Source organism: Hemibagrus wyckioides, linkage group LG28, assembly GCF_019097595.1.
Source record: "Hemibagrus wyckioides isolate EC202008001 linkage group LG28, SWU_Hwy_1.0, whole genome shotgun sequence".
Lineage (NCBI taxonomy): Eukaryota > Metazoa > Chordata > Actinopteri > Siluriformes > Bagridae > Hemibagrus > Hemibagrus wyckioides.
Genome location: NC_080737.1, coordinates 5,393,235 through 5,416,511, shown reverse-complemented (window position 1 = coordinate 5,416,511; position 23,277 = coordinate 5,393,235). Strand labels below are relative to the sequence as shown.

The 23,277-nt window shown below is 40.8% G+C and overlaps 1 protein-coding gene across 1 annotated transcript; it reads left to right on the top strand.

Moving 5' to 3' along the window:
• The first annotated feature begins 1,786 nt into the window (after positions 1 to 1,786).
• Positions 1,787 to 4,671, top strand: si:dkey-111e8.4 (uncharacterized protein LOC793802 homolog). Its single transcript, XM_058383141.1, has 2 exons — positions 1,787 to 2,387; positions 3,909 to 4,671. The coding sequence occupies exons 1-2, from the start codon at positions 2,242 to 2,244 to the stop codon at positions 4,288 to 4,290; spliced, it is 528 nt and encodes a 175-aa protein (XP_058239124.1). The 5' UTR covers positions 1,787 to 2,241; the 3' UTR covers positions 4,291 to 4,671.
• The last annotated feature ends 18,606 nt before the right edge of the window (positions 4,672 to 23,277 follow it).

The window sequence follows — 23,277 nt, the reverse complement described above, 5'->3', positions numbered from 1 at the left end:
GAATCATGTGCCCTAACACAAGTTGGGTAATGCTTTGATATGAACATAATGACACTGATATTCCCAAGGTAGAATCTACATACCTGTTAACTTTACACACATTTAGGATGAGGAGTAAAAAAAATCTGAATTCACTGATTAGTATATGAGACTTGATTGGATATTGTTAATCTCAGTAAAGGAAATCGTGAACAATTTATTTTAAATCTCTCTCAAATTTGACTATTCACTTGACTACTCTTTCTTGGGCATACTTTTTTTCACCTTGTCTTATGATGAGTTGCATGAAACGGTTTTATTTTGATAAAAGTATAAATATTGTTTTTATCACAGGTTCAATCCGGCTGAAATTGCATTTCTCACAGAGTATGCTGCTGTCATGACTCCCATTTCCCAAGCAACCAACATCTTGCAAGCAGAAACAAATGTTCACATGGGTTGGCTGCTGCCAACAATCAACCTGCTGACCACCAAACTTGAACGTGTCAAGTTACCACTGAAATACTGCAAGCCTCTGGTGGATGCCCTACTGGTGGGAATAGAAAATCGTTTTGGCCACATGTTTGGGGACCCAGTGTTGATAGCAGCTTCAATTCTTCTTCCCAAATTCCGGACAACTTGGACAAAGAATGATGCTATAATCGGAATGGGTAAGATCATTAGTAAAGATGTGTGGGTGTACATTTTGACTCCAGTTAATATTGTCAAATTTCCTGTGAATTATGGATGCATAGCTCAACTCAACACACTTAAGTTGGGATCAAGAGCAGAAGATACAAAAGAAAATTGCAATTCTATCATTTCTTTTTAATCTCCTTTGTATTTCAGGAATGGACTACATCAAGCAGCACATGGAAGAACCCACCCTAGGTGTTGCAACTAGGTCCAGCTCATCTGATGAAGATGACTTCTTCTCTGCCCTGCAAACATAATTGCACAAGACAGCTCCAAAGAACTGGATGGGTACTTGTCCTGCATAGCAGACCACACAGACTTACTGAAATCCTTCCCAGCTGTCTGCAAGCTATCTGTGAAGCTGAACACACCTCTGCCTGCCTCAGCAGCCTGTGAAAGGTTATTTAGCTGTGCAGGACTTGTCTTCAGCCCAAGAAGAGCGAGGCGGGATTCTCACAAATTTGAAAACCAACTTCTTTTGAGGTTAAACAGGAAGTTTTTCAGCTTCAAATAATTGCATTGTTAATGTGGGGAAGAAATGAAACAGAGGACTGAATGGGTTTAGAAGTAAGAGGGAGGGGTTTAACAGATGGACACAATGCAAAGACGAGAAAAAACTGGATTTTGAATTTGCCAAATAGAATATGTTTATAATTTCTAAATGTCACAGGCAGCATATTGTTTATATATGCAAATTATTTATTGTTATATACTTATTATGTCTGCTAATTATTTGCACTGCGAAATGCACTTCTGGTTAGATGCTAACTGTACTTCGTTGCCTTGTACCCACATGTGCAGTTTATTAACGTCATTTACTTCTACTTTTACTTTCCATACTTGAACACATTCATGAACATACTACTTTTGATACCTAAGTGCAGTTTATTTCAGATACTTTAAGACTTTTACTCAAGTTTAACTTTTACTTGAGTCATTTTCTAACAAAATACCTGTACTTTTACTCAACTGTGGCTTTGGGGTACTTTACACAACACTGTATTTTAGCTAGCTGGTTAACTGCGCTGAGGTAATTTTATTTTCAGAAAATTGTAATGAAAATATATATTGATGTTATTGTTTAAGTGAAAGTTACAATAAATAAAAAAAAAACAATTACAGGATGAAAATGTAAAAAGCGGACAAAACAATCAAGCCAACAACTTTCTTACCTTATTCATCTTTGCCGTTTTTTCTCTGAGGAGAAGATGGAAGATTCGGTTCTCTGAGTCGGCTCTTCGAATCGCCTTTTTGAGTCTTACGCTGGGAGTCGGCTCGCAGAGCCGTTTGGTGATCGGTTCGCCGAAAATGAACGCTTGAGTTTGTTTTTGAAATTGCGTGCGCGAGTGTCTTACAGTGAGTACGGAAGGCTTATGTAGAAAGGTATCTTTTCGCTGGTTACTTTGATCGGGCAGTGGAGGAAAGCTAAACTTGTCAAACGGATTTATACTTGAGGTATTTAGAAAAATTCACGAAACACGTATTCATTTCTACCTCGTTTCTATACACAGTTGGTGGTATGGTATTGAGGTTAAGTATTACGTGTGTGTGTGTGTGTGTGTAGGTATGGATGGCACTAGGGTGAGCCCCATGTCCGATTGGCTAAATTCTGATGTTTTCATCATATTTGTGGTTGTCCTGCTGCTCACAGTTATTGCCATCTTTGCTGTCTGCTGGGTCTTAAGGCGTCGTCGTACACGCAAAACAGCAGAGTACTGACGCAAACACCTACACATATATTAAAATATGGAATAAAATCACAAATGTCAAAAATAATCGTACGGCCACATGCACAGGCATTACTATCCGAGGGAAGATGAATCGATTCCACGAAGCGCGCAAACCACTGGCGCCCTGAGAGCTAATCTTGTTTTTTATTTTTTTCCAAATTCGGACATGTTTAAGGGTTAGTTCTCACTAATAACAGAGAGGAGTAATATTACAGAGATAGTTTAACTACAGTAGGTAAGATTAGCCCTCAGGGATCACAGTACTTTTTGTGGAAAATCTAATATTCATTGTGATTCCAAGCAATATAACAGGGTATTGAACTGTATTCCAAAGGCCTTCGTACTGATGGTCAGTAATACAGTGCCCAGTGTAACTGAAGCTCTTCATTTACCTTCTTTAATAGTAAATGGGCAAGAGTTTATTAGGTGTAGCCTGACAAATAAATTAATAAGAACTTTATTGACCCAAGATAAATTTCCAAATCAAGTCGAAATAATGACACACATTTTTCCCAAGTGCTCTATTTTTAAATTAACAACCATGTATCTCCCCTTTCCCATACCTCCCAAAGCCGACACTTTAAAATTTGTAATGATGTATATATCTTTAGAGTTTCTTAGATATAGATTTAATAGATCACAATAATTGTACCTTTTGTGATGTTGATATTGAAACGACTGTACATTTATTCACTGACTGTTCATTGAGTAGAGGTCTGAGACATTCGTGGCTTAAAGTTTCAGTCAAGCTGTCTTCAGTATTTTCTAAACATGATATAATTTTTGGTTTGTTAATGGAAGATGTACATACTTAATTTGTACTGAATATTATTTTCATTTTGGGCAAATTTTATATTCATAAATGTAAGTGCCTTAAAACAAAGCCATTGTTTTCTGTTTTTCAAAAGGAATTTTGGATGTACTGTAAATCTGTAAGATTGTTAAAATGTAAAACTGGAAGAATACTGTTTGGTTTATTGCAGAAATGTAAACTTTTAGAAGACCCTAGTGTGTCATTCGTTTTCTTTTTTTTTTCTCTTAGTTTATTTTCATTTTGATTGCTGCTCTGTTCTTAAGGATCTTCTTATGATCTTGTATTGCCTTATTGTATTTGTGGTTTTTGCAATAAAAAAAATCGATTCATCTTCCCTTGGATAGTAATGCTTGTGTCTGTGGCCTTGATGACATATTTTTGACAGTGGGTTAACACACTACATTCGTGGGCATAATTTCTCATGTGGTGTGTGTAACAGAGGTGTTGTGAAAACTAGCGCTGTGTCTGTAAACGTGGTCGTAGATTTTGGAATCCAACTCTGACAAAACAGAATTATATACAATACTTTTACAGTACGCACGGGTAAATTAAAATTACACACAAATGTTCTGAATTACGCACGATTATTTTTGACAGTGATTTTATTCCATACACATACACATGACCAAACATGCGCACACACACACACCTGACTGGCGCTTGTTTTCCTCTCTTGTTCTATCTCTCAGAAAAATGGCAGAAGTTGAGATCATACCTTTTACCAATTCAGGTAGAAGCAGTAGACCTAGATTCACCCTGAGGGTCATCACAGAGCAGAAACATGCCTCAGAGATCGTTCAGATGTTAACAGGCCAAATTTGCTCCACTGTAGACCCAGTGTGCGCCACTGATGATGTCTCTGCTGTAATTGCAGAGGTTATTGATACTTCTCAAGATCAGTCTCAGATACACGCTTTGTCTTCCTGTCGCACTGAAACAGACAGCACACTCCACACTGGACAGCAGGTCAGCTCACTGGACTTGCAAACTGCCAATCCTAATGAACATGTTGACTCAACTGGGATTACTGATAATAATGAAGAAAATGATGCTAGTAATAATGGAACATAGCTGTAATACCCGGCTGTACAAGCCATCATAGAAGCCAAGTTTACTGAGTTAACGATATACATAAATGTTAAACTGCTTTTTTTTTCTGTGTTCCTGTTTAATAGCCCCTTACATACATATGTATATATACAGACACGTGTGTGTGTGTGTGTGTCTGTTATAAAGAAAAGCAAATGATCATTAAACTTAATGAAAGGAGTCTTCAGTGTCACCATTTTGTAGTGCATCACAATCAAGGGTTAGTCTGAGATTCCATTGAAAATATACAGTGACAGTTTCCAATTTACCCAAGCTAAAGGCAGAGTTTGAGTATTATGAAACAATCATGTCTATTTTTAATTCCAAGTGTAAGCATTCTGACGTATTAATAAGCACTTGATAAAAAAATACGATTTTATTAAAATGTCTCTTCAGACAATAAATGACAAATGCATAAGTAGAGTGCATTTTTTTTTTTTTTTTGCCTGTGAAAGGGAATAAAACAATTAAAATAATTTGACAGGGTGGTGTAATGAGGCTTGTTACTGTCATCCTGTAAAATGAATACTTTTCTAATGATAACACATCTCAAAGCATTTTATCTTTCTTATGTAACTGTAATAACATATTTTTGAAATTTAGTGATGAATAACATCTCTTTCATTTTATCCCCTTAAAGTTGCACTGAATGTTGTGGAATGTCCATGAAGCAGTTTAGTTTGTTTTTTTTTTGCTTCTTTTCTAGCTTGAAGCAAATAAGTTTCTGAAAACAACAACTAAGAAACAAAAAATTTAAAACAGACACCAAACACATATTGACTGAAGTTTTATTTCATAAATACTTACATATAGCAATGGCTTTCCTTTCCTTTGTGTAGCTGTTCTGTGTCCTGTTTGTCATAATCCCTTGCTAGTGTTTGCTTTTAGATGACCGTCAAAGCACCGGTCAAACTAAGATTTCAGTTAAAAATATTTTCTTACACTGTGAGAATTTTGACGTCATTTGTTTTTTGGCCACAGTGGCACAAAAAAGTGAGCATTTCAAGTTATAGTGGATATAAGGACTAAAAAGCCCTGTTAGATTTTAAAAATAAATCTAAGATAAATTACATAAGATCCTTTTCCACCTTTAATGTGATACAACCATCAACTAAAGTAAAGTAACATTTAAATATTTAGAAACCTTTAAGAAAACATTTAAGAAAATTTTACATATACATAATCAAATCATGTTAGCTGTATATAAACAAATGAAGCAAACTGTATCATTTATTTCAACTGGAACAAAACAAGTTGTAAATTGTAAAAGATTAATTTATTATGTATAACATTAAATTTGTGTGGAACTGAAGTTTTATTTAAACCAAGTAAATTCAATTAACTTTTCTCGGTGTAAAGATTCAGATAATGCTACTAAATTATGTAATGTAGAAGATTTGTGCATATGAGCAATAACATCAATCATAACATCAATTCAGTCGATCACAAAATACTAGAATAAAAGCATTTTGATGCTATTCTACATACATGAAATGCTCTTAAAAACAAGTGAGACTCTACATTACAAAATAAAAACCCAATCATAAAAATACAGTAATACAGTAAGTAAAATTAAATGTGCCGTTACACTGTGTGCAGGGCCCAAAAACTGAGGGTCAATCCAGACTCAAATCCTCCACTAAGTAAGGCTCTTTCTCCTTTAGGACTTGATAGGCTTCTGCTTTCACAACTCTCCCTCCTGCATTGAGAGAACTGTACAGAAGCCTCATTCACTCACATGATGTTGATTCTGCATGAATTTTTCTGTAATTTTCATCACTAATCATCTTCTTGCTTTTTAGACAGTCTGCTATCTCCATTACTGCAGAAACTCTCTGAATGAGCTTTTCTCTGTATCGATCCATAAAGTCAGCACCTAAAATGCAGATGTTACAAATTTTAACAATGTACACAATATTTATATACTATTTTTTTAGAAATGCATTTCTGTTACATTGCTAAGACAAAAAAGTGCTGTGCTGTGATTTTGCTAATGTCATGCAGGGATGGTGGCCTGTGGTTGCCCAGGGCTACATACTGACATCTTGAGGCAGAGCCCTCAGGTACCAGTCTATGGCTACCCTCTCTGTGACCTCAGTGGCAGTGTGGGGGCAGGCTGGAGCCACCTTCTAGTGGAGCACAGCAGGGAGTTCATTTGGTTGTGGAGGGTGGCTTCTGGGTGATTGGCCTAGCTCTGGGACTCATGGTGATGAGTCCTTTTTGGGCCAGTCACCATGTGGAATCCAAGGGCTAGCTCCTGTGTCACAGTCCGCTGCTGGAGGCTACTATTAAAAGATAGAATCTGTTCCATGGGTCAGGAGGGAGCCAGGGCTGAGATGATGCCTGCTTTCTCCACCAGTGTAGCAACCAGTATAGTTTATTTTTATATGCATAAAGCATGTGTGATGGAAAATTTTAGAGGAAGAAGTTCTGAACTTCTACGTATGTGACTAAAAGTTGTTTGTGTGAATTGTTAGAGGGTCAGAATGTGCTGGAGATGAGAAGGCTAAGAATTAGCTTAGGGAGACCTTGGTAAGGTTGTCCTAATCAGGTGTTGTAATGTAGCCAGTGAGTGATAATGATTTTCTTTCTTTGCTTCTGTGTTTGAATCAGGGCCTTTCCTCTTTAAGATTTTCTCTGAGAGCATTGGGTCCTGTTGCGCAGCAGTACAAATAAATTGTGAACCTGTTTTACCAGTCAGAAAGACATTCTTCAGAAGGTAGAGTTAGACAGATGAGATCATGAAAGTTATGTCTTATACACTATAACTAAATTACACTTCCTTATATTTGAAGAGCTGCACTATTAAGTATCTTTGCACTATATTTTATATACACTGACCTTCTGCGAAGTGTCTTATAATTCTTTAATTTGACAACTTACTTACTATTTGGAGGTAACCCATCCATGCTGTTTCTTCTCCTGATGGGGGCTGATGATTCTGGATCTGTTTGTTCCTGCAGCTGCTTTGTTTTCTCCTCCAGAAGTCTGTCTTTCTCCTGAAGCTGTTTTTCTCTTTCCATTAGCTGTGTCTCTCTCTCAGTTAGGAGACTCTCTTTCTCTTCAAGCTCTTTGTTTTTTTCTGTTAACTCAGTTTTCTGTTGCTCCACTACGATCATCAGCTTCTGCAGTTGTCGCTGCTTGTTCTGCAGCTCCTGTACCAGTGTCTGCAGATTATTATTAGTGGTTTCCAGTTCTTTATCTGTGTTCTTCAGCTCTGTTTCTTTTTCCCTCAGCAGTTTGTTCAGATTCTCTAGTTGTGTGTTTTTCTCCTCCATGTGTCTCTGACTGTCTTCTAATTCCTTCATTGTTTTGTCCAGTTCAGCTCTTGTCTGTTTGAGCAGTGTCTCCTTCTCTTCCAGTGTCTTGTCCTTCATCTGCAGTGTTTGTGTATTTTCTGTCAGAAGTCTGTCTTTCTCCTGAAGCTGTTCATCTCTTTCTGTTAGTTTGTTTTTACTGGTTTCCAGTTCTTTCACCACACTCTCCAGTTGTCTCTCTTTGTCCTTCAACTGTGTCTGATTCTTTTCTAATGTCATATTTGTTTTACTTAATTCTTCTTCTATCTCTCTAAAAAGTTTCTCCTTCTCTTCCAGTGTCTTGTCCTTCATCAGCAGTGTTTGTGTATTTTCTGTCAGAAGTCTGTCTTTCTCCTGAAGCTGTTTTTGTCTTTGTTTTTTTCTGCTAATTCAGTTTTCTGCTGAATCTTCAGTTCTGAGATTTCCTTTTCTTTATTTTCCAGTGATTTTGATGCTCCATCCAGTTCTTTAAAAGATTAGGCAGGAGAGTGAGCTGAATGATTAATGTGGTCATAACCAGTGATTAGCTACAGAAACAGCGCTTGTTATGACTAAAGCCAAAATGACTTTTTCTAATTATTTGACATGAAAACTGAAGTGAGTAAAGCATTTAATAAGTGCTTAATTTACTATTTTATTTCAGTAAATTTACTGATGTATTTTAAACATTTATTCATTATAACATTTTATAGACCTAACTGTAGTTCCCTTTTGTGGTAACTCGATGCTGCGTCATATGGCTGATGCTATGGGAAGGCTTCTTGTGGAAGTTGTGTCTGAAGCTCTGTGTGAAATCACGCCAAATTATCGGCTTGAGTAGGTCATGCGACAAAGTGGAGCATGCCAGCAAGACCATAAAAGGGCATCTACAGTGAGGGAAAAAATTATTTGATCCCCTGCTGATTTTGTTTCCCACTGACAAAGGATTGATCAGTCTATAATTTTAATAACAGGTAAATTTGAACAGTGAGAGACAGATTAACAACAAAAAAATCCTCTTTGCAGATCCACTCCAAGTCATTTAGGTTTTGAGGCTGACATTGGGCAACTCGAACTTTCAGCACTCTCCACAGATTTTCTATGGGATTAAGGTCAGGAGACTGGCTAGGCCACTCCAGGACCCTAATGTGCTTCTTCTTGAGCCAGTCCTTTGTTACCTTGGCCATGTGTTTTGGGTCATTGTCATGCTGGAATACCCATCCACGACCCATTTTCAATGCCCATGGCCCCATCCATCGTCCCTTTGATGCTGTGCAGTTGTCCTGTCCCCTTAGCAGAAAAACACCCCCAAGGCATAATGTTTCCACATCCACGTTTGATGGTGGGGATAGTGTTTTTGGGGTCATAGGCAGCATTCCTCCTCCTCCAAACATGGCAGGTTGATTTGATGCCAAAGAGCTTGACATTGGTCTCATCTGACTATAACACTTTCACCCAGGTCTCTTCTGTTCATTGGCAAACTTCAGACGCGCCTGTACATGTGCTTTCTTGAGCAGGGGGACCTTACGGGCACTGCAGGATTTCAGTCCTTCACGGTGTAGTGTGTTGCCAATTTTCTTGGTGACTATGGTCCCAGCTGCCTTGAGATCATTGACAATATCCTCCAGTGTAATTCTGGGCTGATTCCTCACCATTCTCATGATCATTGAAACTCCATAAGGTGAGATCTTGCATGGAGCCCCAGACTGAGAAGAGTGCTCCTAATCTCAGCTTGTTACCTATATAAAAGACAACTGGGAGCCAAAAATCTTGCTGATTGAAAAGGGATTAAATACTTATTTCACTCATTAAAATGCAAATCACTCATTAAAATGCAAATCAATTTATAACTTTTTTTGAAATGCTTTTTCCTGGATTTTTGTTGTTATTCTGTCTCTCACTGTTAAAATAAACCTACCATTAAAATTATAGACTGCTCATTTCTTTGTCAGTGGGCAAACGTACAAAATCAACAGGGGATCAAATAATTTTTTCCCCTCACTGTACATCACATCACATTACATTGTCTTGTCTGTCTACACTAGGGAAAAAGAAGATACGTACTGCTCTGGAAAAAAATAACAAACCACTGCAAAATAATCAATTTCTTTTCAGTTTTTTTTCTTACAGGTTCATGTATTGGTGAGATGAACAGTTTTGTTTCATTTTTTGTAAACTGCTGAAAATATTTCTCCTAAATTTAAAATATAACTATTGTTATTGAGGGTGTATATTTAAAGGAAATGACAACACATCAAAATAACCCAAGATTATACAGTATTTGGAAAGCTTTAATAACTCAAATAAAACAAAATGCTAATAATTTGTAAACAAATTGTGTTAATGCTTTGGCTAAATAACATTAAGAAATCAGTATTTGGTGGAATAACCCCAATTTGCATGCGTTTTGGCTCCATGCTCTCCACCAGTTTCTCACACTGCTGTTGGGGAACTTTATACCACTCTTTTTGCAAAAAAGCAAATGGCTCAGCTTTGCTTGATGGTTTGTGACCATCCATCTTCCTCTTGATGACATTCCAGAGGTTTTCAATAGGGTTCAAATCTGGAGATTGGGCAGTGGTCTCTTATTTTTTTCCAGAGCTGTATATAAAAGACGGCATGTTCAGATAGTGTGTGCATCTATGCCCCACTACATTTTGGGGTATGACTCACACTTATTCTGCGTTGTTTGTTTGATAGAGGAGCCTTCATGCTGTTGAGTTATGTGTGCTGTCACAACGCTCATTCCACGTTCACTTGCTTGTATTTCCAGCCAAGCGCTTGTGCCGTGTGGCTCAAGTCCCACGTCTGTTGAGGCAGGAAGCCTGTTTCGGTCATTGTTTCACGACTTCATGAATCTCTTTCGTCCTCTCAGCTGACTCTAATACCTCTGCCTCAGCTCCGGGAGCTTGCTTTGCGATTTCTCTCGACCTGGATATAATGCTATCTGCATCCGACTCTGAGGAGCTCAATGTGGGCAACAAAGTGTGAACAGCATTCGAATTGCCACTGCATTCTGTGGTGATCGAAAAGCACCTGGAGGTGATCACACATGCTGTTGCTAAGCTTAGCTTTGTTTGGCATGATGAAAGTTTAGTGTTGTCCACTATGAGCTTGACAATCTCTGAATAACTTCACACCACCTTTCACCTTTATGCAGGTGACTTCCCTTTAATTTTTTCCCCCATACCTAAACACTGAGGTGTCGAGGTTGTGGAATACTCCTTACTGCTTGACTGTTCTCCTCAGCCACTGCTGACTATTCAGCCATTGTGGACATCTCTTCAACACTAGGCATGATGCAACTGATTGCCTCAAAACTTTTAAGTTGATGAACTTAAAACTCAAGTGTCCTAAAAACTTAACAATGTTGATTACATACTACATGTTCCTTTTGAATGCAGTTAAGTTAAATTGCTCATTAAGTCAACTCAAATATTTTCATTTAATATGACTCAAAGTTTTCATTCACGTCTCCCAGTTGGACTAATTTAACAGAACTTAAAAAAATTAAGTACAAGAACACACAATTTTAAGTTAATAAAACTTGATTTATTTGTTCTCTTACAAGATTATTTTTAATTATACTTAAGTCAAACAATCTGACTTAAAAATACTCAAAATAATTTTGCTCAAAACTTAAAAAATTTGTGGCAACTAATTGCCTCAATAAATGTGACTACAACAAACTTTAACCGCTTGAGTAAATGTCTGTTATTGAACAGTATTTTCTTTAATTTAAAAACACTATATTTAAAAGAATAATAAAGTGTATATATATATGGGTTAGCCATGCTGGGTTAACCATGTTGCTAATCAGAATCACTTCACAGAGGGTACATTTGGGGTCTGGATTCTATTCGCTCAGAAGTTTCCATAGAGGTGTAAATCATCCAAATCGATCAATGGGTTCCAGGGATATGAGCATGTGTAACAAAGAATGCCGAAAATAATTTTAGGTAAAGGGAAATATAATTATCACCTCAATTATGTGACTGAACCATGCGGGGACATCTATTGGCAGAAATACACTTTATGTATATATATATATATATATATATATATATATATATATATAAATATTATACATACACACACACACACACACACACACACACATACATATATATATATATATATATATATATATATATATATATATATATATATATATATATATATATATATATATATATATATATGTATGTGTGTGTGTGTGTGTGTGTGTGTGTATGTATGTATAATATTTATATATATATATATATATATATATATATATATATATATATATATATATATATATATATATATATATATATATACAAATTATATTGCCAAAAGTATTCGCTCACCGCTCACCTGCCTTGACACACATGTGAACTTAAGTGACCTAATTCCTAATCCATAGGGTTCAATATGACGTCGGTCCATCCTTTGCAGCTATAACAGCTTCAACTCTTCTGGGAAGGCTGTCCACAAGGTTTAGGAGTGTGTTTATGGGAATTTTTGACCATACTTCCAGAAGCGCATTTGTGAGTTCACACACTGATGTTGGACGAGAAGGCCTGGCTCTCAGTCTCCGCTCTAATTCATCCCAAAGGTGTTCTATCGGGTTGAGGTCAGGACTCTGTGCAGGCCAGTCAAGTTCATCCACACCAGACTCTGTCATCCATGTCTTTATGGACCTTGCTTTGTGCACTGGTGCACAGTCATGTTGGAAGAGGAAGGGGCCAGCTCCAAACTGTTCCCACAAAGTTGGGAGCATGGAATTGTCCAAAATGTCTTGGTATGCTGAAGCATTCAGAGTTCCTTTCACTGGAACTAAGGGGCCAAGCCCAGCTCCTGAAAAACAACCCCACACCATAATCCCCCCTCCACCAAACTTTACACTTGGCACAATGCAGTCAGACAAATACCGTTTGGCAACCGCCAAACCCAGACTCGTCCATCAGATTGCCAGATGGAGAAGCGCGATTCGTCACTCCAGAGAACGCGTCTCCACTGCTCTAGAGTCCAGTGGCAGCGTGCTTTACACCACTGCATCCGACGCTTTGCATTGCACTTGGTGATGTATGGCTTGGATGCAGCTGCTCGGCCATGGAAACCCATTCCATGAAGCTCTCTGCGCACTGTTCTTGAGCTAATCTGAAGGCCACATGAAGTTTGGAGGTCTGTAGCGATTGACTCTGCAGAAAGTTGGCGACCTCTTCGCACTATGCGCCTCAGTATCCACTGACCCCGCTCCGTCAGTTTACGTGGCCTACCACTTTGTGGCTGAGTTGCTGTCGTTCCCAAACACTTCCACGTTCTTATAATACAGCTGACAGTTGACTGTGGAATATTGAAGAGCGAGGAAATTTCATGACTGGATTTGTTGCACAGGTGGCATCCTATCACAGTTCCACGCTGGAATTCACTGAGCTCCTGAGAGCGACCCATTCTTTCACAAATGTTTGTAAAAACAGTCTGCATGCCTAGGTGCTTGATTTTATACACCTGTGGCCGTGTGATTGACTGCATGGCTGAATAAAGAAACCTGCTTCTTCTCATCTGCTGACTGAGATCTCTGAGATTTTGGCTAAGTATTGGATAGTTTATTGACTTTATGTGATAAGATTATTGAAATAATAGATATAGGTACAATTAAAGATTCCACCCTGTGATATGTCCACTCGGACGGGACTCTGAGTTCCGACACTTTCCATTATGATTGACCAAATGGTGTGGTATATATCAAGACTCCCCTGTTGCAGTGCGTCCATCTGTTGGGAGTTTAGAAGCTGCACCATTCAGTTCCAACTTCTCTATCTCTGTGTTGTATATGGCTGCTTTCTCCGGGGTTTGACTCCATATTCCTGAGGCTTGGCATCACTGCCTCCTTCGGAGCCTGAAAAAAGGGGAATCCCTTTTGCGCAGCAAGGGTGTTGTATAGCGTAATATTCCATTCAGATCAGCACGAGACATCTTGGTCTCTAGGAGGTCAATGGCTTGCCGATCCTCCCTGGATCTTGTGACCTGCTTCTCACATCTGAAAGGTAGAACATCGAGTTGCCACAACTTCTCAACATCTTGTTTGAGTTCCAGTTCCACAGGGGTAAGAGACAGGAAAAGGCACTGATGTGGCTGCAACTGAGTCTCCAGGAGCCTGACTGGTCCCTGCAGGGTCCATCCAAGTTTTGTTTTGTTGGCGGCCGGATCACCGGGTGGGCCTAAACGTACTGGTGCTATTGGTGTTTTCAGGTGGGTATTATCAGCCCCAATGAGCAGTAGAGGACGTACCTGTACAAAGGCCTGCAGGGGAAGATCCTTTAGGTGCTTGTATTTCTTAAGAATGCTCAAAGGATACGAGTGGTTGGCCAGCCCAAGGTGTTTAGCTGTAAAGGCAGCTGCAATCTTGAATATCTTCTGAGACTGATCTGCTGGAGATATGTGGAAAGAAAACAATGCACCACTGAACGTCTGCACCTCTTGACGAATCGTCCGCAAAACTATGCTTTCAGCTTGGCCTTGTATTCCGAGCTGATGGGCAGCATCTGGTAGGAGTATAGTTTGCTCAGAACTGTCATCCATGACAGCATAGATGTCCAGCATTTTACCTCTGTAGTGTAGCTGTCAGGAACAGCTGGACAGTTCCCTGCCAGGCCCAGAGAGGGCGCTGGCAGGTGAACCTGGGAAGCCTGCTTCTTTGTGAGTCTTTTGTGTTATGCCCTTCCCATTGTTCTCATTCCTGGTGTGTCACCTGTATCCCATTAGCCCTAATGTCTCTCCCTATAAATAGGGTTCCTTGTGTTCATGTCTTTGTCTGTGATTGTTAACTGTGCTGTGGTGTTATGTCAGGTTTAGGTTAGTTATGTTTAGGTTTTGTCTTTTGTTTAGTTTTACACCATGCCATGTCTAGTGTTAAGTTACAGTAGTTGCCCTCTGTCTTGTCTTTATGTAATAAAAGCAGCGCTTCACTGAATCCTGTGTATGGGTCTCTATCTCCACAGCGTGCAGGCACATGCACGCAACACCACAGCAGTCCGGGTTCGAACCCGCACAGGGCGGGGGTCCCGGACGTGACAGAAGCAAGACTCTGATGACTTTCAGGAGAACCCATCTGCAGTCAGTGGGCCTATCCAAGTACAGAGTCTCTGCTGTTGAGCTAACAAGGCAGGTATCTTCTCTGGCACCTTTGGTGTTGACCTCATGCAAGATTTGCAAATCCTTACCCTGGCAGCTACTGCAAGGCTTCTTAAGTGTGCACTGAGCTGCTTGGTGTGTCCACCCACAACACCAGCACCGGTGATTCATTTGGATCCAGTCTGTCATTTACTGAAAGACTTAAAGGTGGCACACTGACTAAGATAATGGTCCTCTTTATCACAGTATGGGCAAAAGGCTCTAGGTGGAGCTTTAGTCTCCGTTCTAGCTGACTTGGCTTGAGGTGACTCAACAGGTGCCTTAACGATGATGTCATCAGCTCCATGAAGGATGATGGCAGAACGGGCAGCTGGGTTTGTTGTTGATTTCCACTCCAATCTCTGGCCTTTGTACCCGACCTGTGCTTCACTGCTCTGGCAACAGGCCTCATACTGCAACCACTCACTAAACTCACGAAGGTTATACACTGACCCAGGATGGTGGTACATCTGTCTTCAGAATCCTGATCTTACCTCAGCAGGTAACTTGCTCAATAGTCTCTCTGCATGTGACCCACATTGAAGCTCAGCTTCATCTTCATCACCCAGAGTCTCCAACATACTAACAAGAGCCCTTATCTGCAAAGCAAACTTGTTGAATGCCTCAGTATCTCCCCGCCTGATGTCTGGGGAATCCATGACTCTGGTGATCTTCTTAAGTGCCAGCTTGTGTGGTTGACCAAACCTTTTGTTCAGATCAGCCATGGTGTCTGAGTATGGGGTTGCTGAATTGAGGTAGGAATCTGCCACCAGGCAAGCTTCGTCCAGTCTCAGATGATCCAACAGGATTTGGTATCTAAACAGTTTTGTGGCATCTGGTGGTAAGAGGTTCCCAAGGACTATCCCCAACCATGTAAACTCGCTGGGGTCTTTGGTGCTGAACTCTGGTATGGTTGGCATTGGACCCCAATATGTCATTTCCTGTCCTGCAGGATTCATATTCAAGGAATAAGGAGCTCTACCAACTGGATTCGGCCTATCGGTCTGCTTGGACTGGAAACGCACCTGCTGGAGATGTGTATGGTTCTCTTTAGAGTGCTCATACGATGTTCTCGAAGACTGCCGAGAGCCAGAAGTGCTTCTCTGATAAGGTGTGGAACTGGTTTCCTCAAGACGCAGCAAAGGAGGGGGACCTGGGTAGTTGCACTCACCCCACTGGGCTGAATACATCTGTGGTCTAGTAGGTGTGGAAGCCAGGATCTGCTTTTTCATGATTTGAAGTTCACTCATCATCTTTCCCAAAATGTTTAGCATGTTACAGTTACTTTGATGATCTACGGTGCTTTCCTCTGCTGGGTTGGGCAGATTTTGCTAGACAGTCCCCTGATGCAGACTATGTGAGAAGTCTCTAGTCTCAATAGGAAAAGATTGGGGTGGCCTCACAGAGGGCACTATTAAACAGGCTGTCTGTGGTAAAGGAGTAGGCTGCTGTACTTCCCATGGCCGGTGGTATGGAGATGGAGGATAGACTGCACTGGGGCGTAACTGGGACAAGGCAGCTGCAGGTCAGTACCTTCCGCATTCTGGAAGCAATGTTCTTCCTCGTAGGAAACACGCCATTCATCCAAGGTGTCCCATGGACTTTGGCTTATCAGACTTAATACTCTTGAAGACTGTGAAGGGAGTTTCTCTGAAGCGTCTCCTGCCTGTGTATGCTGTGTTGTGTGAGGGAATCCTAACTGACTGGCTCATCCTCGATGTACAGTTGCAAGATCATAGTCTTGAAGGTAGGCAGGAGGCTGAACCTGACATTTGGGCCTCACCACCTGTGCAAATGCTTCTGGTTGCATGTTGCTACTGATCAGTTCTTTATCCATGAGAAATGCCAGATCCAGCTTGAAGGACCTTTTTGTCGATGAGTGTTACTTTAAGGACTGTATTAGGTGAGGTCTGATATCTAAACTTCCTCAAGGGTGTCAGTCAAAACACAGGGTCTGATCAGTTCCTTCAAAGGGTTTAATCTCTCTTAGCACAGGAGTAATTTACAACCAAGGTGCACACAACACAGCTGAACACGGGCATTACAGATGATCAAATAAGTGTTTGTTTGTGTATGTGTGGTCTACAATAGAAAGGAATAAAAGATGGATTAAGTTACATGTTTCAAACTGTAAGACATGCACATGATATTCTTAGTTCTTATTAAATTCTCAGATTAGCTATATAAACAACAATGAACTTTATAACAACACTACCACCCGGTGGTTAGAAATGGCAACAGCTTTCATATTCAAACCGCTTATGAGGTAATTTACATAAACTGCACATAAACATGAACATCAGGTACATAAACTTCAAATAAACAATGATTCAGTTACTAATAAGGCAGTAACATATAGGAAAATAAGGATCTGACATTTGTTTATGTTATCACAATCGTTCGGGAGAATTATTATGAACTCTAATGAGTTATGACCCTAATGGCGAGGCATATAGAACTGCTCGCCAATGCATGATGCGCGGTTAACACTAATAACTGCGTGAATCACTCGATAACAGGATAATACGAAATACACATTCATAATGGACTGTTTAACTGGCAATAATCAGATAACCTACTTTCTTTCATGGATGCACACATCAACATGCACAGTCTTCTTCATTTCCTGCCGAGTTACGCTTGCTCCCCTTGCGCATGCGCACGGGTTAAAGGTACTGCATGTGCTCAGCCCCGGCCTTTCTAACAGTCAAGCTGGTGCAAAACTGCTGCAAAACTGCTGCAAACCCGCCCATCTCTGTTTACCATGGCCCAAACCAAGATTAGTACAAAGCCCCTGCTTTCTCACACCCACTCTCTGTACGTCCCACACCATCACCTGCGCGAAACTCAATAAAATAGCACCTTATTTGTCCATTATTTCTGCCTACTTAAATCACCTCTTGGAGACAATCCTCCAACAGAAAGCAAATTTAAATATAGCGGCCTGATAACATGTATTATGCAAAAATGCGATAGCAGCGGTTGAGGTAGTGTAACATAAATATAACAGCGGATGAAATATTAACAGGGATGAGGTAGTGCAATAAGTAATGAACAATATAAGTTTGTTCACACAGGTGAGAGAGAGAGAGTGTGTGTGTGTGTGAGAGAGAGAGACAGAGAGTTTTGTGCAGTTCTGTCCTGGGTGTAAACAGTGTAAACATTTTATGCATGGAATGTAAATTTACAACAATGTACAAATGTGAAAAACTAAAAAGAGGAAAACTAGACAACAATCAGTCATCACACACAGTAAATCTGTATCATGTAGCATTGTGCTAATATACTGCTAGTTACCCTTAATGAAGAGAAATATCTTCTGATTTCTGATTCTGATCTATGTATGTCTTTACCAATATACAGTATGTCAGTATTTGTGCATTTCCTCCTGTGTATTTTAAATATATAGTGAAATATTTTGTAATATATCTATGTGCTATTTTTTACATGAAGGAATATACAGAATATCAGATTCCCACTTCCTTTAATTAAAAACACAGACATTTATCAATGTAAATCAGATTACAAAATGATGTGTTTTGCTGCTGCTACGTCTATATAATGGTTACGACAGCATGTGATATGTCGCAGTAGATTTAGGAAGATTGTGATCTTGTTATGTTTTTCTCTCTTTCTCTTCCAAATCACTCTCTGTTATGAAGAAAGTTTAGGGAAATGAAGTGAAGGACTTCTGTTCTTAGTTCATTCAGGTTGTCTTTATGATGTGTGCATTCACACACCTTATTACTCTTAGCTTAAAGACACTAAACGCTAGGCCAAGCCAATTTTTTTAAATATGGTGTAATTGTTATGCAGTGTGGGTGACTGAAGACAATTATTCTGTCTACAAGCACTGAAAACTGTTAAAGCTGTGATTTATGTTTATTGTGAAGTGTGAGTTCATGTTTTGCTATTTTAGGAGCAACACAACACCGTTTCAAGGGAACTCGAAGCTGTGTCATGGCTGTTTTCTTCAGCGAAGCGTCTGTGCCTCATGGCTCAGGTCCCATGTCTGCTGAGGCAGTGCACTGAATTAGATTATGGGTCTCACAGGTCAAGTTAGCAGAGATGGAACAAAAGACAGGTGATCTCCTTTCTCTTGTCCTCTCTCCCAACTAATACCGATTTCCCCATGGTATGTCAATAAATTGCTTCCTGAGGGAAAAACATCGGTGGCATTTGTGCCATTAAGTTTCACATGCTGTCACTATTCTCATTCCATGTTTGCTTGCCTATATTTCCCGCCAAGCACTTGCATTGCATGGCTTAATTCCTGCGTCTGTCAAGGCAGAACCCTGGTTTCGGCCCAGGCCAGCCTTCATGAATCCCTTTCTGTCATCCTCTCAGCTGACTCAAATACCTCCACTTCGGCTCTGGGAGCTCACTTTGCAATTTTTCCCGACCTGGATGGGGATATAATTCTGTCTGCACTGGACTCTGAGGAGCTCGATGTGGGCAAAAAGAAGCAAGCAGCAGTCGAGCTGCCACCAAATTCTGTGGTGTTTGAAAAGTCCTGGAGGTGGTCACACATGCTGTTGCTAAGCTTAGCTTAGACTGGTCTGATGAAAGGTAAGCATTGTCTGTGCTGAGCTTGACAATTACTGCCTAACTTCACGCCTCCATGCAGGCATCTCCCATTATTTCCCAGACGTCCAAACTGAGATGTCAAGGTTGTAGAATAATCTATATTTTGCCTGTTTGTTCTCCTCAGCCACCGCTCACTATTCAGCCATTGTGGGCCTTCATAAACATGGGTATGTAGCGACGCCTAGGGTTGAAGATACATTTGTGCATTATGTGCATACAACATACAACAATAAATAAAATAAACAGGGAAAAATAAGAGCTAGTTTAAGTGCTTCCCGAAGAGGTAGATCTTCAGCCGTCATTTGATGAGAGTCAATGACTCGGCTAGACGGACATCTAGAGGAAGTTCATTACACCATGTTGGTGCCAGAACAGATTAGAGTTGTATATGTTTACCTACCTCATACCCTGAGAGATGGTGGGACCATTCGAGCAGTGCTAGTGGATTGGAGGGAGTGAGGTGCATTGTGAGGAGTAATAAGAGCTTTGAGGTAAGAAGGTGCTGGTCCATTCTTGGCTTTGTAGGCAAGCATCAGTGTTTTTAATCTGATCCGTGCAGCTACCAGAAGCCAGTGGAGGGAATGCAGCAGTGGGGTGGTGTGGGAGAACTTAGGCAATTTGAAAACAAGTCGTGCAGCTGCATTTTCAATCATTTGAGGTAGACGAATTGCATTCAGTGGTAGACCTGCCAGTAGATAGTTGCAGTAGTCCAGTCTCAAAATGACAAGAGACTAAACAAGCACCTGAGTAGCCTGTGTGGATAGAAATGGCCAAATACTTCTGATGTTGTACAGAAGAAACCGACATGAGCGTGTGACATTAGTGTTGCAATTTATTAGTTGCATGTGATTGCTTTAATGTCTGTGACTGATGTTAACCTTCACAATATATTCAAACGAATTACATTTCCCATGAGCAGCAGCACGAGAGACGAGGAAGAGGGGTATGCTGGGATCGTTGGCCTGCTGCAAGCCATCTATGTTTAGTTAATTCTTTTACCGTCACTTTGTTTTTTCATAAACTTTATTTAAGAAATACAGCAAAGCTGAAAGGTTCCTGTCTCATCTTTTCGCTCCAAACTACATCAATTAGTAACATGGGAGAAAAAGGACAGTTGACTGTCCATGGTTACCCCAAGGTTATGAGCAGTGGCTGAAAGGGAGATGGAGTTGTTCAGAGTTAACACAAGATCCTGGGCTGGGGATGAATCACCTAGGATGTCCAGCAGTTCAGTTTTGCTGGGATTGAATTTCAGCTGATGAGCTGCCATTCAGGATGAAATGTCCGGCAGAGATGCAGAGATCTAAGGAAAAGTGATGGTATCTGAAGGAGGGAAGGAGAAGGGATTTGATCCAGTGCGTAATTGGTAGGATTGTGGGCATGTCTGTCTCCTGCTTGGGAGGATTCCATCCTTTCTTCTATAAAGGTCATTTGACAATGCCAATGCTTCTCTGCCACCCGGCCTTAGATAGTGATCAGCTCATGACTGTAGCGGCCAAAGTTATTCCTTTGGGTCTGCTAAACAGGAGACCATTTCAACTCTGGCTCAGGAGCAGGAGTTTCACAGACAAACTTTTCAGGGTCACAAGGGTTACACATCACAAGCTTCATACCCATCTGGACAGACCCCCATTTCTCACCATGGGTCCCACTCTTAGGGCGTGTCATTGTCATAAGACTCATTTGACAGACACCCACATTCTCTGGTCTCTCACCTCCTGTGCAGTGCCAGGTGGCTGAGGCTTTCCTGCAGACTGTGTCTCCCCTCCTGAGATCTCTCAGTCATCCTGTAGGGGCTTCTCTAAGCTCCCTTTGAGCCAATGGAGTCAGCCTCTGAGGAGTTTCTGACCCTGGAAATGACTTTGCTATAATGTGTGGACTTTCTGCGGCCCTACGAGTCAGCAGAACAGAAGATACTGCACCTGCTGTGCCCAGTTCAAGTTATCAGCACTTACGGCAATTGCTTGAGTGCATGAGGTAAGTCCTCTCCCTTTTCATCTGCTTTGGTGGCTGCAACAAAAGCAATTCGGTCTCCAAGCCGCACCTTGTGCTGAGTAGTGGTAGCTATCTCCTAGGCTTGTTAGGTGCGCTGTGCAGCTTCCCCTCTACAAATTACAACTCACTCCACTAGGTGTATTGCCTTGTCCAGCACTCTGGCTAGGGGTGTTCCCCTGCAGAATATTTGTGCTGCTGGGGGTTAGTCCTGTCAGCACACCCTTATCAGGTTCTATACCCCAAACATCGACTCCAATCATGGGTCCTGGGTCTTACAGGGATAATGGTGCTCTGCTCCCAGCTCGTTTGTGCCCTTTCATCTCCCGGCATGTGGCAGCATTGGTATTGGCATTCCCATAGTGTCTCAAAAGGGGACTACACCAGGTTATGTATGTAACCCAATTCCCTGAGAAAGGATCGAGACACTGTGTCACTAGCCACACCCAGGGCATCCACTCGCACTTTCTTCAGACAAGTAGAAGCTGGAGTAATGTGACGTAGATGCCCTTTTATGGTATTGCTGGTGCGCTTCCCTTCATCACGGCTTACCCAAGCTGATAAATCGGTGTGATTTCACACAGAGCTTCAAAAACAAATTTCGCTAAGAAGTGTTCCCATAGCATCAGCCATGACACAACATCCAGTTCCCTTCTCAGGAAACCTGCATAACATACGTAACCTGGTGTAGTTATGAGTCATACTGTAACTATTCCTTTAAGAGAAATCCTGAAAAATGTGATATTTTTGTTTTTTATGATTTTGTGTAAGATTCTAAAGGTGTCTGGCAGTGGTGTGTGTTATGTTACATGTAAACGTCTCTGTCTACATTATTACACTGCAGTGGGGTTATGTACAGATGCATTGTCGGAAAGAAGCTGACTGATGGAAGTGGAATCTCACTTACTGATCAGACTCCTTCACGTAAACATGATCTGAAAATGCTTTTTATGCTTCTATTTGATTCCTGGATTAGAATTTAATATATGTGATAAGTTTATAAAATATCAGCCTTGACCATTAGCTTGAAGTCGAGTTATTTACTTACCAATCCTGAACATCCTATGTAAAACAACAGAGAGAAATGTAATGCCAGATAAAACACAAAAACTTATGATTTACAGTCAGAACAGCTATTAAACAGCTTTCAGCACAGAGCACCAGTGGCGGACCTGCCAATGCTGGTGTTCAATGACAAATGCCAATCAAGGTACACAGTGCCAGGCAGTGAGCACAGGGCCCACTAGAGGATGTTGGGTGCTCAGGCCACCCTCATGAGACCTGATTGTTTGGTCAGAGACTTTCATACCAGTAGCCTGCTGGAGGTCATTTTGTAGGGCTCTGGCAGTGCTCATCCTGTTCCTCTTTGTACAAAGTAGCTTATACCGGTCCTACTGATGGGTTGAGGACCTTCTATGGCCCTGTCCTCTCCTAGAGCAACTGCCTGTCTCCTGGAATTTCCTGTATGCTCTTGATACTGTGCTAAGAGACACAGCAAACTTTCTGGCACTGCCAGAGCCCAACAAAATGACCTTCAGCAGGCAGCCGTAGAGAATGATATGCTGCCTGTAACATCATTCAGCATTACCAGTTTGGTGGTGGGTCAGTGATGGTCTGTGGAAGCAGATCCATGGAGGGATGCACAGACCTCTACAGTCTAGACAATGGCGCCCTGACTGCCATTAGGTATGAGGATGAAATCGTTGGACCCATTGTCAGACCCTACGCTGGTGCAGTGGGTCCTTGGTTCCTCCTGGTGCATGACAATGCCCAGCCTCATGTGGTGAGAGTATTAGTTTAGTGAGAAATCTGAGATCTGGGAAATCTGGGATTACAGCAATTATAGAGTCACAGTATTGTCAAAGCAAAAATATTGCGCCAAAAGATGTGTGTGTGTGTAGGGGTGTGTGTGGGTGTGTGTGTGTGTGTATGTGTGTGTGTGTGGACTCCAGGG

Coding starts and splice junctions, on each gene's coding strand:
- si:dkey-111e8.4 (XM_058383141.1), top strand. CDS start 2,242: ATGGATGGCACTAGGGTGAGCCCCATGTCCGATTGGCTAAATTCTGAT. Junction 2,388..3,908: donor CGTACACGCAAAACAGCAGA/GTACTGACGCAA, acceptor TCTATCTCTCAG/AAAAATGGCAGAAGTTGAGA.